The 15,708-nt window shown below is 34.5% G+C and overlaps 1 protein-coding gene across 1 annotated transcript in view; it reads right to left on the reverse strand.

The window, feature by feature from the left end:
* The window catches only part of LOC139087693 (protein eva-1 homolog C-like), a 109,030-nt gene extending 108,021 nt beyond the window's left edge, over window positions 1-1,009 (reverse strand). Inside the window, exon 1 of the mRNA XM_070636583.1 lies at window positions 1,003-1,009. Coding sequence (XP_070492684.1) covers window positions 1,003-1,009 — 7 coding nt within the window. The remainder of the gene's footprint in view (window positions 1-1,002) is intronic.
* Window positions 1,010-15,708: the final 14,699 nt, after the last annotated feature.

Below are 15,708 nucleotides of genomic sequence, written 5' to 3' on the forward strand. Positions count from 1 at the left end.
CGTGCAATATAGGTCATATTTTCCCCATAAATTCAGAATTCACTTTAAACTGCAACATTGGTGCTTCACAGAAGTCCCATCAAAATTGGAGACATAATTTCAAGAAGGAGGGGTTCCGACCTTTCTGAATAACTCTTAAGGGTGAACACTTCAATCAAAACTCAAATTTCACTAAGCTTTTGTATGAAAAAGTCAACTAGACTTCAAATGAAATTCTATAAAATTCTCATGAAATTCTAGCTTCAGTTTCAAGCAGTAACAACTCTTTACATTCTGTCTAGTTTCTAATAAATTATGAATATTTCATTATATATAGTTTTACAATAATAATACCGATTCTATTCATCAAAAACTGTTTAAAATTATACAATAATAACAGCTCATGTTATCAATAAAAGCACATTAAAATTTATTTTACAGAATATTTCACGATTTTCACTAGCTTTACAAAAATATCCACAATTTTTTTTAGACATAAATGAATGAATTTTAAGCTAAACAATACATTCAAATTCAATGCAAATTTTCAAAATTAGAACTCTAAAAAATAACATTAATAACAGTTATTTCAGCTTCTAACAACAGCATATGAATATGAGTAGGGGGTAAAATAAATTATATAGCTTGCAATTAGACTAATAAAATTTCATTTTTCATGATATTTGCTTATTAAATGTGCTACAAATTTCCAAAAAAAAAGCTCTAAAACTCATCGTCATCATATTACACAAATAAACATTTGCAAATGAAATATGTGCAATATTAAAAAGTTTTTTTTTTTATTTTATTTTTATGTCTATTTTCGTATTTCTGATGCTGTCCTTGCTTTTTTACAGAGTTGGGAATAGGCTGTCGGCTAGATACGGCAATTTATTGTCTTTTACAATTGGCAATCAATGATGACCGATTGGTTGACTGCCAGTGGTAGATGTTAATGGCCACCAGTGACGGCTGTTCGCTAATTTCAATGGTCGCTGACCAGCTTGCAGTAGATGGTCTCACCTGCCATCGTTGGCGGCCGATAGTTGACTGTCAATAGCAAATGTCAACGGTCTTCAAACGATGGCAAATGTCAACGGTCGTCGTCGTTGACTACCGTCGGTAAGTGTCAACAGTCGTCGTTGACTGCCGATGGCAGATGGCAAAGGTCGTCGTTAGTTTCCCACGGGAGATGTTAATGCTGAATTTGAATACCGACGGCAGATATTAACGACGTCGTTGACTGCCGACGGCACTGTTATTGGTCGTCGTTGGTTACCGACGACAGGAGTCGACGTTTGTCCGTCGTTGTCTACCGAGGGTGGTTTTCGATTGTAAATAATATTCAGCGGGCATCCACCGATTACCACCTCCAAATGCCCAACCCTGCATGTTTCTGTCGGAATGTATAAATTTATTCTATGCATTTTCAAATATGGATATTTATTTTTCATGCAATTTTTTTATATCCATTTTATATGCACATAATGTCGTATTTTTGAACTTTAAACAAAGCTTCATTTTTTTTTCAGCATAGGGACAGTGAAAATTTTTAATTAGTTTTGAACATGATTCCTAAAACTTTATATCAACAGATCCCACCCAAAACATATAATTATTCCAATAATAACAGATCCAAAAGCGTTTCTAATTTCATTTCCGACACACAGAAAAAAGGCGTTCAAAATACAAAAAATTTTTGCTTCACTAAACTCGGCTCGTATTTTGTTGTTTGCTTAAAATACAAAATTTTCTGGTGCTTTTTCATCCCACAAACAAATGAATGCATGAGGGAGAATGAAAAATAAAAAAACTGGAACTGAAATTTTTTTGCGATAAAGGTCATTTTGCAAAAATTTTCTCATCTCTAAACGGGTGTGGATGTGGTCATTTGATGAATGCGCATTTTACTCTTAAAAGGATTGAATAACAATGTAACGGACAGGAAATACTTGGAAAATGAATGATAGGTAAGTGTTTGAAGAATTACGGAAATTTGAAGCTTAAGTGCCATTAAAAATTTCATAAAAGTTGGAAAGTAACGGACGAGAATCATTTGAAAATTAACTGAAGTCAAAATTTTGATTTCTAGTTTTATTAGGCAGCATCTTCTACAATCTCCTCTTCAGCGTCAGAGACGTATCTAGGAAGTGTTTGGGGATTTGGGTTCAAACCATGCATATCTTTCCATCGCCTTTGCTCCTTTTTTTGAAATAACTCCTTCAATTTGATCGAGTTTTTCGAGAAAAAAGTGAATTTTTGTTTTCTAGTTCAGGATTTTTTCGGACAAGAGCTCTTTAGAACTGACTAGACTCTATTTAAAAGTTCGATTACTTAATTTGAAACAGAAATCTTGAAGTCGGACTCCACATTTGGAGCGGAATTTCAATTTTAATGAAGTCTGACTCCCGAAGTCCTACTGAAGTCTGACACTGTTTCATACTTATTAAGATTAGGTTTCGCAAAGAATTCTATATTACGCAATTAAATATTCGTATTTTAATGCGATGCTAATATTACTAACTTCATTTTTTAGTTTCATTAGATTTTATCTAGTTTTAGCCGAGAAATTGTACCAAACAAAATGACCATTTACTTTAGGGTATCTAACATGTAATATGGAAACCTGGTTAACACAAGTTGGTCAATCGATTTAAAATCCGATATCAAAACGGCATGACTTTGGCAAAAAGTCAAATTCAAACCGAATCCAGCACCAAGTTTGAGTCACTCCAGCCAGGTGCATGATTTTTGATCAATTAACCGATTTATGCTATTTAGAATAGTTTTGAGCCAACTTAAATTAACAGAGTAATGACGTACATAAGCAACTCTAATAAACAATCAAGCATACAGACAAAGTGTTAAAAATACCAAATCATCCCCTTAGGAAACCTCACTAAAAAAACTATATCGCAACATTCACAATGTTTCTCATCTATATGCATAATAATTTTGCAATAGTTTTCAACATTATTGCATTTCATTTCGACACAATGATGATGATCATGATGATGATGATGATGGGATGATAAACTATTTTGTTAATCTTTGTTGTACATCTGCGAAAAAAAAAACTTTTTTGTTATGCTGTATACAACGATTTATGTACGTTGAAAATGCTCACATGAATGAAGCGATATAATCTATTGGGATTTTTGACACTAGCTAATTTATTTTATGAAGCATATTCAGTTTTTGATCTGTATTGAGGTTGATATAATTCAATATTTATTGGCAATTGTTGATAAATGTTAATTATTTTAACCGATTTTTGAAATTGTATTTTTCGAATGATATGGAAATCAATTGATAATATGTATCAAGTCAGGGGTTGATGAATAAATATGTGGAAAATTGTGAAAATGGAAATGGCAAATTGGCGTTATTTTATGTTGCGGAAATCAAGTAGAATTAAATCGATATCTGTATTGAATTTACTTGACTGTGCTAAAATTTCAAAATAATTATCTTAAAAATTGAGGATCGGGTGCTCAATGGTATCGGTTTAAGGACTTAATTACTGTACATACATATCACTCATAGATTCAAATCTTAATATGGAAGATTTATAGCTTTATATAGCATTTTGGAATATCGTGTTCTTGAATCGAATCTCATAGCTATACATTTTATGGAATAAAAGCAGGAACATCATCAAATATGAAGTTTTAATGTCCTCACTGTTACAAATTGAAAGGCTATAATTTGTCTTGTTTAGTGTCTTGTTCGTTAGGAAGATTGAATGTGTTGATGACACTAGAGTCATTAATATCCCGAACTAGCAGAAGCTTTCGAAGGATAGAGCTGTCTTTAGACATTCCCTACGCGCGGCAATGGGCTCTCATGTGCCCAATCCAATGTACCGAAGCATACCTAGTATGTCGTCAAATGTTTTCGGAAATGTTCTGAGCCACAAGCCGTGTGTAGTTTCAGTCGTGGCTTATCAAAGAGGTATGTTATGGCCCAAAAAATGTTGCCTATCATTGATCTAGTATTACTAGACTAGTAGTATGTCTAACTCGTAGGATGAATAATGTCGAAGAACTAGACACAACTAGTCAAATAAAAATTACTAATTTAACGCTCTGTAAGAACATGAACTTGTAGGTCTAAGTCTAAAATGGAGCACCATTCATGCCTTCAGTTCTCAATCTTTTATTAACCTTAAGAGACAAACTATTCATTACTATGTGCTATTAAGGTGTTTGCATTTAGGATATTCACTTTTAATTAGTATAGTCCATACGCAATAGAATCAAACCATATTGAAAATGTATGTTGTGTTTAAGTTGTTACTAACATACTACAACATAACTACACCTCATTTTAATCAAAAATGACTAAACATGTAACCACATGAAGCAACATAGACCAATTTTTTTTTTTTTAAATAAACTTTTTTATTCATTAAATTTTTAACTTAATTATGTACAAAGTTTGGATACATTTTATTTGTATTTAAATTTTTAAAGGATTCTGGCTTATCGCATTCATCACTTAGTTTTTGATTTTATTTTGAAATTGTTTTGCTTTAATTTATGTTGTGGTTTATTCGGTGTTTCGCGACGCAAGACGAGTGTTGAAATTCGCTTGCAACTTTCCGACGTAGTCCTCAATTGAGGGTATTTTTGCTTCAGTATGTAGATCTGATATCCTTTCGTATCTTGTTTTGTTGAGAACAATTCTCAAGAATTTGTTTTGTAGTACTTGTAGTTTTTGTAGATGTGTTTTTGCCATCCGTTCAAATGCTGGACAGCCGTATGTGAAGATGGGTCTCACGGCTAGCTTGTAGATGAGAAGTTTGTTTCGAACGTCGAGATGTGAGTTCCTGCTGATGAGGGGATAAAGTAGTCTTAGTGCAGTGTGAGCTCTGTTGGTCACATATTCTACATGCTGCTTTAATGTCACTCTCTTGTCGATTATCATTCCCAGATATTTAGCTTCGGTTTCCCATTTGATGTTTTCGTTGAGGAATTTGATGTTGTCTCTAGGAAGTTGCCTGGAGTACCTATTTGTGATGAATAAGGCTTGAGTCTTCTGTTTGTTGAGATTTATTTTCCATTTGTTCATGTATTGTTGTACTTTTCTTCCAGTGTGTTGTAGATGTGTTACAATATCGGCTGAGTTTTCTGCAGAATGATACAATGCAGTATCATCTGCGAAGAGTGCGATATTGTTGGTTGTTTCTCTTACAATATCATATGTGTAGATGTTGTAGAGAGTTGGTGAAAGCACTGCTCCTTGTGGTACTCCGAATTTGATTTCATTGGTTTCTGAGAACTGACCTTTAATAAAAACTGAGAAAGTTCTTTCACTTAGGAAAGATCTTACAGTTTTTATAAGTGGTAGTGGAAACCCTAATTTGATCATTTTAAACAAGAGTCCGTTATGCCAGACTCTGTCAAATGCTTTCTCCACATCTAGGAAGATCATTCCTGTTGATTTCTTCCTGCTTATGTTTTCCTTTGCTGTTTTGATTACTTTGATGAGTTGGTGAGATGTTGATCGTCCTGTGCGAAAGCCACACTGTTGAGTCGGAATGATGTTGTTATCCTCCAGATGCTCGTTTATTCTATTCAGCAATACTCTCTCCAATATTTTGCTTAGGGAACTAAGCAAGCTTATTGGCCTATAGCTGCTCACTTCGTTTGCTGGTTTGCCAGGTTTTGGGATCGGGATTACTTTAGCTTTTTTCCAAACTTTCGGAAAATAGTTAAGTTTGAGACACGTGTTGATGATGAACTTCAAATATTCGAAGCCTTTTGGTGGAAGATTTTTGAGGAGTATGTTGTTGACATCGTCTAATCCTGGTGCTTTAGGATTTTTCAGATTTCTTACAATGTATGAGATTTCCTCTACATTTGTAAGTTCTGTGCAGTCACTATTTTCTCCTTCCAATGTTTCCTTCACTGCGTTGTCTACTTCCTGGGTATGTACTGGGTTGTTGTCCTCAAGTGGATTTTCGTGTGCTTTACGAAAATAGTCACTGAGAACGCTGGCTTTTTCCTTATTAGTGATGAACGTTCTATCTGCATCAATCAACGGTGGCATCGGTTTTGAACCTTTCTTGCAATGCTTTGCAATCCTCCAGACTGTTTGGTTTGATGGTTGGATTTCTGAAAGCCGCTTATTCCAGTTTGTATTTTTGAGTTCCTTAATTTTGTCTTTGATGACTTTCTCTAGGATGTTTAATTCAGTTTTGATTTGATTATCTCTGCTACGTTGCCATCTTCGTCGAAGACTTCTTTTCGTCCTGATTAAGTCTTTGATTTCTGGTGTGAGCTTTGTCGATTCAAAGTTGATCTTTTTCTTCTTCACAGTTTTGTTTCTGGAATCCATGATGAGTTCTGAGAATACTTTGATATGATGTTCTATCTCCTCTACTGTGTTGCATGGGTTTTCCAGAGTGCTGTCTTCGATGCGACGAGTTATATACGATTTGAATTTTTTCCAGTTGGCATTTCTGTAGTCATATCTGTAAACTGTGTTGTCTGTTCTGTCAACTTTGGATGTCCTGATTTGAAAATACACAGCGCAATGGTCACTCATTGCCTCTGTGCATTTTAGTTCTGTAGTGTTCAGACTGGAATTTGAGAGCATTAGGTCGATTGTTGATACAGATTTCGTCGGATCTTCTGGATAATATGTTGGTGAATCGGGGTAGTAGATCATGAACTCCCCGGACATATCCTGTAGTATTGTCCCGGCTTTGTTTGCTACGTTGCAATTCCACTCTCGATGTTTTGCATTGAAGTCTCCGCAGATGTAGTAGTTTCCTCTGATGTTTGTTATTTTGTTGATGTCATCTCTTAGATGATCGTCTATTTCCTTCCTTTGCTTCCTCCTGGAAGATAGACGGAGAGGATGTGGCAGCTTATTGATTCGTTGATGAAGACTTTTATTCCGATGCATTCTATTAGCTTTGTGTTGTAGCTTGGTTGAAGCTGATGTTTTAGATTTCTTTTGACAATGATCGCAACACCACCTTTTGGTCTATCAATGCGATCAAATCGATGAATTACGTAGTCAGGATGCGAGTCTACTTTGGAGTTTGGTTTTAGGAATGTTTCCGATATGCACGCAACATCAACGTTTTGCATGCTGAGGTAGTCGAGAAATGCTAACATCTTATCTGCAAGGCTGTTAGCATTCCAGTAAATTACGTTGATTCTTTGGTGACTACAATCCATGTTGACTCATGTAGATTTTGGCAACTTTTTGGCCGATGGCTTGTTGTACCTGTTCCTCTTTTAGGTACTCTGGCTTTTTGGTGATGATTTCGATGAATGAGTTGATGAAGAACATGCATTCATCGATTGTGCCTTGGGCTGGTGAAATTTGTTCCTTTGTATTACCACTGGATGAAGGTTCAGGATCGACCTTGTTTGTTTCCAAGGTTAGTGAATTGAAGTCTAGGTCCATAATTTCTACAACCTGCGTTGAGTTCTGTTGATGATTGTTATTGGTCTTTGGCTTTGACCTGTTGTTATTTCCATTCCTTCCCCTTCTCCTGTTTCTTCGTGTTTTGTTTTGATTTCCCTGATTTGAGGGTTTCTGTTGTGGATGATTATTTTGCGATTTTATGGTGACTGGTGCGGAGGTTTCAGAAGCTGGTTTTCTAGATGTTGTTGGTACCGGTTCTGGGATACTCCTAGCTGGTCTTTGTGATGTAAGTTGATCAGATCCGCCTGATCGTTCACCTGCTTTTGATGTTGGTGGAGCATTCCTTTGTTGTCCAGCAGGATTTCGTGAATTCCTTTGTTGTCCAGCAGGATTTCGTGAATTCCTTTGTTGTTCACCTGATGGTCTGTTTTGATTTCGGTTGTTGTCGTTCATTGATTTAGCTTTCCACTTCTCGATTATTTGTTTCCTGATGTTGCATTCTTGTGAGATTGCTGTATGTTTCTCGCCGCAGAAGTGACACTTTAGTTTTTCGATTGGGACCTTGTTGGTTTCAATCGAAATGTAAGGACAGGTTTTTGAAACAACATAGACCAATAATAACTATCATTTTATTGACTTTATCAGCATTAAAACTAACAAAATTACAAACACAAGTCATACATTTTATAGATAAATTACAGCTGCTGTAAACAGTAACAACAATATATATTTTCACCTTGAATCATAAACTTCTTGCCTTAATACACAAACATAATAATTTTCTCAACATACTCAAAAAACTGATGAAATTTCTTAAGAAATAAAATGACACTCAATTAACTTCTCATGATAGTCTTTTGAGCAAACAATCTACATGCTACATATATGCATGTATTTTATGTCAATTTGCTTTTTTTGAAACTGCCAGTCTTGTCAACTTTATTATATCAACTTTTTTTTTTCTTCCATTTTAAGTATTCAGCAGAGTTGCAAAACAGGCACCTGTGACAGGTCAAAACCGTATAAATTTGTATGGTTTTGCAAGAAAAATCATACAAATTATCAAGAATTAATACGGTATTGACCTGTCACAGGTGCCTGTTTTTCAACTCTGGTATCCAGCACAAGGATAATATAAACAAGACAAGTATGCACATAGAAATCTTATGTACATTAATGTACAATCACATAAACTTAACCTCTTTTTGTGTGTGTGTGTGTATGTTGCTTCTCAACATAAAGAGATAGGATATCCACATATATATCTCATGCATTGTGGTTTTCATTTCACACATCTTTTGCTCTATAACTCAAACTTTAAAAATGGAAGCCACAAAAGAATCTCCTTTTTTTGCTCTGGTTTGTTTGCTCGAAACTTTCTTTTTTTTGTGTGTGCTGCTCTGTGTCCTTTCAATTCTTTTTAATTTTGTCCTTTCTTGTCTCTAACAAAGCTCTGTCCTATGCATGGATGATATTATCGGATGATTATGTGAAGAAAAAAAAGGGACTCACTGACGAAGGGACTCTGTCTCTGTCTCTTTTTTTTTATTAATGCGACATACTATATAGATGAATATATTTTTTTTTTTTGGGGACACAATTATAAAGGAGACATTTGTATGCATAGAATAGACATTTATATCTAGTTATAACTACGGAATGTTGAATAAAAATTAATGGATGGGCTTTTGTGGGAATGATGATGATTTTTTTTTGTTGTTTGAATAAGTTGGAAATGGGTTTAAATTGCAGAGATGGTGCTGCTTATTATGTGTCTGGTAATATTATATTATATTTATGGCTTTTAGACAACATTATAATGCGTCCTGGGAATGATTAAATATTCATGATTTTGGCGTCAACTTGATAAATGACATTGTGTTGTGTCTCTGTATATTCCAGTGGTGAGCAGCCTTATATTTTTCAAGGCACACCAGTTTCAACCGAAACCTCACATAGCATACGGTCCATGGCCTTTCCAAAAAGACACAGTAGTTTCCCGCGGCACACTGGTTGCCAGGACTGGTCTTTTTGATTGAACATGATTAACGGACACGTCCCTACTGAATAAGCCCTGCTTTCCATATTGAGAAAGACGAGGGGAATTAGGGGCAATTTGCAAAATTTCGATTGAAGTTCATAAATCATAACTATATACGGCCAACTAAGTAAGTATGAACTAAGTAAGTAATTCATGAACAGCACAAATCGGTTAATTGATCAAAAATTTGACCTTAGGCCTGAGTGACTATGACTTGATGCTGGACACTATTAAAATCCGGCACCGTCGGCCTAATATTGGATTTCGGATCGATTAATCGGCTTGTGCCATTCGGCATTGTGTCTTCATTTCTATACATCTATACGTCTTTCGAACCCCAAGTACTCAGGAGAGATTCTAATAGATTCACAAGGGATTCTAAGCAGAATATTACAACAGCGTCCCAGCAAAAATACAGCAGATGGCAGCCCTAATCATATCAAATTCCTCTGCATGAATAATTGAATTCACAAAAAGAACTTTCCTTAAATCCAAATCCAAATTCCCAACTCTACATTCTTCAAATAATTTAACAAGAACAAAAAAAAAATCATTTCAAAAGGACCAGAATGATGAGCCAAAAAAGAGAAAAAAAAGGAAGAATTAGACAGAGAAAATAATTTCGGTTGCTTTCCGGTTTTTATCACAATCAAAAAAGATTATATTCGAATAATTTATGTATATAATTTTCAAATGTATAGTTGTTATAATTATAATTAAAGTTAGAATGAAAAGGAAGGAATGTTGAGGATTTTAATATGAAGCAAGAAAAGGATTACCGAAAATAATGCTTTAATAAGAAATTTAGATGAGGATGATTATAATAATTTTTTTGAAATTCATTCACATTTTTGCTGAATTTAAAATTTATTTTTCCTCTGTCGACATTAAAGCTTTTAAGCTTGAGTCAGCCTCGTGTTTTGAATGAAAAATGAGAAAAGATTTCAAATTCAAAAGCTTGTAGTACTAAATTATTCACACACACACAAAAAAAAAGTTTGATTAAGATTGATTGAAGCTGTTTAACATTTTTTGGTAATGGGATATTATGAAGACAATGAGAAGTTATGAGAAAATATGCTGGTTGGTTGATGATAAAAGGTAATTTTTATTATTATTGAAGCATAAATATGATAAATTTTTACATTGTGATTTTGGAATTTTGGGTCAATATTTGGATGAAAAATTGATTAGGAATTGCTGACAAATTCTATACGGGCTTTAGAATTTATGATTTTGAACTTTTGAAAATTTTAGAAATTCTTGTGACTTAAACACAATTTTAAAATTTACAACTGCCTTGTGCACACAGCATTAATACAGAAAGAAAAAGTGGCTATTGCACTAACTATACGATAGAGAATAGTCATGTCAGGTTGAATAGACTGAGACAAGTCGACCGTAAATCTAATTTTAAACTTGAAATTTATGTAAATCGCCATGAAATGTCAAGTTTATAACTAGACGTTCTGGAGACTACTTGCAGTCTTTTTCACTCAGACATCAAAAGAACAAGAAATTCAACTAGTCAAATAACAATCTGTCCATTTGGTATTTATGTTTGCTCTCATTTTAAATCATTTATCCAGAACATTACTACTTTCTAAGACATCGCAACGTCGCCGTATCAAAAATAAAACGCAAAGTTGCTCTGATGGCACCGTAATAGTTGATTCGACCGATTTTACGGTGAAAAATTTGCTTTGCCACATTATTACATCCAGATATTACAATCTCAGAAAGCACAAATTGGTCAATTTGTCAAAAATCTGACTCTGTAAAAACGTTACATCCGACTTGATACCGGATTCGATTTAAATCCAACTTAGTATGAAATTTTGGATCGATAAACTGGCTTGTGTAATTCGGGACTTTGAACCATCAGACCCAAAGAAGCTGGAATTCTAAATGCGGCAATGGGCTCCGTGCGCCTTCGCCAAGGAAGTAAAGTAAAGGCGCCTAGCGAAGAAAAGATGAAGAACAATGCCGTCAAGTTGACATGACCTAGGCATGAATTTGAATTCGATTAAATCTAGCCTTTTGTCAGAGTCATGAGCTGAGGACACTAATTTCCACAATTTTTTTACCATTCTATACCATGTGCCCTTCAAAATACATAATAAGCACAAAACCCCCACAAAACCCCCACAAAAATTTACACAAATCCAAAACCATCAAATTTCAAAATTTTAAAATATCCATTCCAAAAACTCTAAATTGACAAAATTTATCAAACCGTCACTAGGGGTGTCGATTACAAATCCCAAGTATTTGGGATTTGGGGTATTTTGTAAGGATTTGGGGTACCCCAAGTACTTGGTTTTTGGACCCAAGTACTTGTACAAATCTTTATACAATAGAATTTTTCCTATATTATTATATTTTTTCATATTATTATTTTTTAGTTCTTCAAAATTTTATTATTCATTAATATTTTTATAAATATTTGGTAAGAAAAATCTAGGATTGACCAAAAAAAAAATACAGATCGGCATTTTTTTGCCGGCCCGTAGTTAAATATGAATCCAAGTGAATTTTTATTATAAATGAAGATTTGTTTTGGTTAATTTTAAGTAAATCATAGTGAAAATTTCATTTACGAGACTTTTTCAATTTAGTGTAGGAAAATCCAGTTAAAAACTTACAATTTTCCATAAATTTTCACTTTGATAAAAGAAATTTGAGGTGAAAAGCAACAACTTTCCAGCATTTGTCAAATTTTTAAGACATTGTTCGCCAAAATTGCCATCTTTTGCAATTAAAAAAAATTAAGATAAAGGTTCACGTTTTCGAGAGTTTTATAACCTATTTGAGAAAATTCAATTAAGTGAAAAATCGCAGTTTTAAGGATTTTAAACAAAATTTACAATAGTAAATAACAATATATGGTTAAAATTTGACTTGCATCTAGATGAGTTGGCCTAAAATCCCAGAAAATACGCCTATTTATAATGACATTTTGTTCTTATTGGGGATTTGGGATTTGTACAAGTACTTGGGGTCCTGGGATTTGGGTATTTGGGACTTGTACAAATCCTGAAAACCCAAATAATCGACACCCCTAACCGTCACACATAATTCTCAAATCAAAATGCCATTCTACTTGAAAATTCATTAAATATAAATTTGATATTCATTATTGTTCCACCAAAATTTGCTGTTATAAGCGAAAAAATTTTCATTCATTCATTTTTAAAATAAGAAAATTAAATTAAAATAAATTTGATGATGCTCATATCATCATAATCGTATCAATAAATTTCATTTCTCTCATTCTATCTTCATGTATGTTGTGTATTATTGTAATATTATATATTTTTAAGCTTTAGTAGAAAGGAAAAGATTCACAGAAAATTTCTTCCTTATCCTCTCGAAAATTTTTAGCTTCTTTCGTTGCAGTTTTAAAATTTTGGATGCAAGGGATAGGAATTTTGAATTTGGGGTTATTGATTGGAACTAATTTAGGTGGACAGTCTTTGAATGGGTTGACATATTCATCCTAGAAGTCCTGGCAAACCTAACAGATAATGAGCATACTCATCCAAATATGTGTGAATTGTGAGCATCCTCATGAGCATGCTTCTTGTCTGTCAAGTGGAAGTTCCACTAAACAAGGTCTTGAATGTGACTAAATAGATGCCAATGAATCAGTTTAACAATCAAATAGTTCATAACAAGAAGCTGTCAATAGAATTTCAATGAATTTAGACTTTGAAAAGGGATAATCTGCTAAAGAGCTAGATTGTAAGCAGATAGAGATTCCAGGTACTACAGTTAACAATCTCCATAGTCCTGAGCGTACAAAAATACGTTATAATAAGTTACAGATAATATTAAGTAACTCTAACAGGCAAAAAGATCGCGTTTAAGTAACGTAACGGTTTTTCTGTAATATGAAAGCCTCCTCTACGCCTGTGAGGGTTAATGACTAGTTCTAACGCTTTTTTGTCCACTCGGGAGTTACTTTTGACTTTTAACTATCTGAACGTAAGTTAGACCATCCATAAACTTAGCAACTAAAATTCATATGAAATGCTAATGTATGTCAAGCAATTTAGTATCAAACGACAATTAATCCAGACTATATTGCACTTAGGAAGAGAATCTCAAGAACTACAGCCAACATTATAGCGAGTTTAAACAGAAAACAGAGACAGACTATAAATCATCGTTGATCTACACCATTTATAACTGTTACAAACATTGTGTTGTATATCCTGATAATTTTCAATCTTAAACTCATCATTTCTCACCCCTTTGCTTTCCTTTTCAACTCGATGAAGGAAGACAATTTATTTTATTATTTATTTTCCTCTTCATTTAATTCTCTCATGCTTGTTCCTTCCACAATTTGCTGAATAATCTTTTGTGTACCATCTCTGAAAGTGTGTATATGCTTCACATTGCATTATTGCACACAATATTCTCCACATATAATGCTTAATAATTTTCTTTACCAAAAGATATAGCTACAGTTATTTTTCATAGACTTCCCCCGACCTCACAACCTCCCGTTGCATTCTTATTTTTTATATTGCAATAGCTTAACATAATGGAATGAAAGATTTCTTTCCTTCGTCTGCTTTGCTTTTTGTTGCATTTTTCATTATTTTCTTATTCTTTTCCTATGGAACTTAGGTTTGTGGCATGAAATCTCTTATCTTTTATGGAATAAAAAAAAAGAGAATTAAAGAACTACTTGAACTTATTGTGAGAGTGAAGCGCAGTTTTGTGGCCACTGTCTGTATTTGAAAAAGTATATAGAGCTGTCTACGATGTCTAAATATCGAGATTTCGCAACCTCATCCTGTCAGCGAATCAGCCAGTTATACCATTCAGGCCCGTCAGATCAGTCAAGCCAGTCAGACCAGTCAGACCAGATCAGTCAAATCAGTCAGCTTAGTCAGGTCAGTCAAGACAATCAGATCAGTCAGCCTAATAAGGCCTGACAGCCCAATCAGGCCCATCAGACCAGTCAGACCAGTCAGACCAGTCAGACCAGTCAGACCAGTCAGACCAGTCAAGACAGTCAGATCAGTCAGGCCAGTCAGGTCAGTTAGACTAGTTAGTCAAGTCAGTCCAGACAGGCCAGTCAGGTCAGTTAGGTCAGTCAGACCAGTCAGATTAGTCAAGTCAAGCCTGTCAAGCCAGTCAGTCAGTCAGTCAACCAGTCAACCAATCAGATAGTCAGCCAGACTGCCAATTATTTAATCAGCTAGTCAGTCAATTACACTGCCAACCAGTCAGTGAACCAGCCATCTTGCCCGCAAGCTTAACCAGTCATCCAGCAAGCCATCCAGTCAAACAAAGTGCATTAATTGACGTCATTCCCTCCAAAATATGCACTCAAAAAACCACAAAATGTTAAAAAAAATTTATAAAATTGCATTGCTTGCATTTATTATCTTGTGATACTTTAAAATTCCTATACATACTCACAAGAAGCAAAAAAAGTAATAAAAAGGAAATGGTGAGCTTGTAGGAAATTGAATTCCGAAAGAAATGAAACAGAATCTTTTTTTGGATCTGTGGCATGCTCAAGAGTCTTTTTTTTTAAATTGTTGTGCAATAAAAAAAAAATAACAAATTTAATTTTTTTTTTCTCGAGAATTGCATGGCAAGGTATTTGTGAAATTGAAGGAATGAGACCAAAAATCTTGTTTGGCTTCACATAAAATGTGTCACTTGAATTCCCATAAGAAATTAAATTTAAATTTATGCCTTGAATAGGATGTGAGATGGCATTTGTCGTATTGGTAAGTGACGTTTGGGGAGTGTAATGCTTGGGTGATGTTTAGATTGGATGGATGGATTTAAAAAAGGCAGTTTTGCATTTTGAGGTTATGCTGTCTGATTCTTTGATTTGAGTGGATATGGATTGTGATTTCTCAATTTATAGTTTGTTAAACTTCTATCTGGTCTGTCAGGCCAGTTAGACCAGTCAGGCCAGACAGGCTAGTCAGGTCAATCAGGCCAGTCAGGCCAGTCAGGCCAGTAAAGCCAGTCAGTATTGCAAATCGGTAATAGGCATACGGAAGTCAGCTCAGCAATGGAACCAGCTTTAGGAGACTTTTGAGGAAGGTTATGACTAGCAATTGCTCTATACGACCGGCAAAGTAAGCAGTAAAGTTTCTGTTGCTCCTAAATGTATATTGATTAGGATAATCAACTAAGGAAATGTTCAGGAATTACGTGGCACTTAGGATGGATTCGGAAATTACGTAACTGCACCCCTAAGCATTAGGACGTTTGGAAATTAAGTATCGACCAGGTTGGTTTCGGAAATTAAGTAACAGCTCCCA

This window comes from Chironomus tepperi, unplaced genomic scaffold (genome assembly GCF_022539635.2).
Source record: "Chironomus tepperi strain 1889 unplaced genomic scaffold, CSIRO-AGI_Ctep_v1 contig_129, whole genome shotgun sequence".
NCBI classification, from domain to species: domain Eukaryota; kingdom Metazoa; phylum Arthropoda; class Insecta; order Diptera; family Chironomidae; genus Chironomus; species Chironomus tepperi.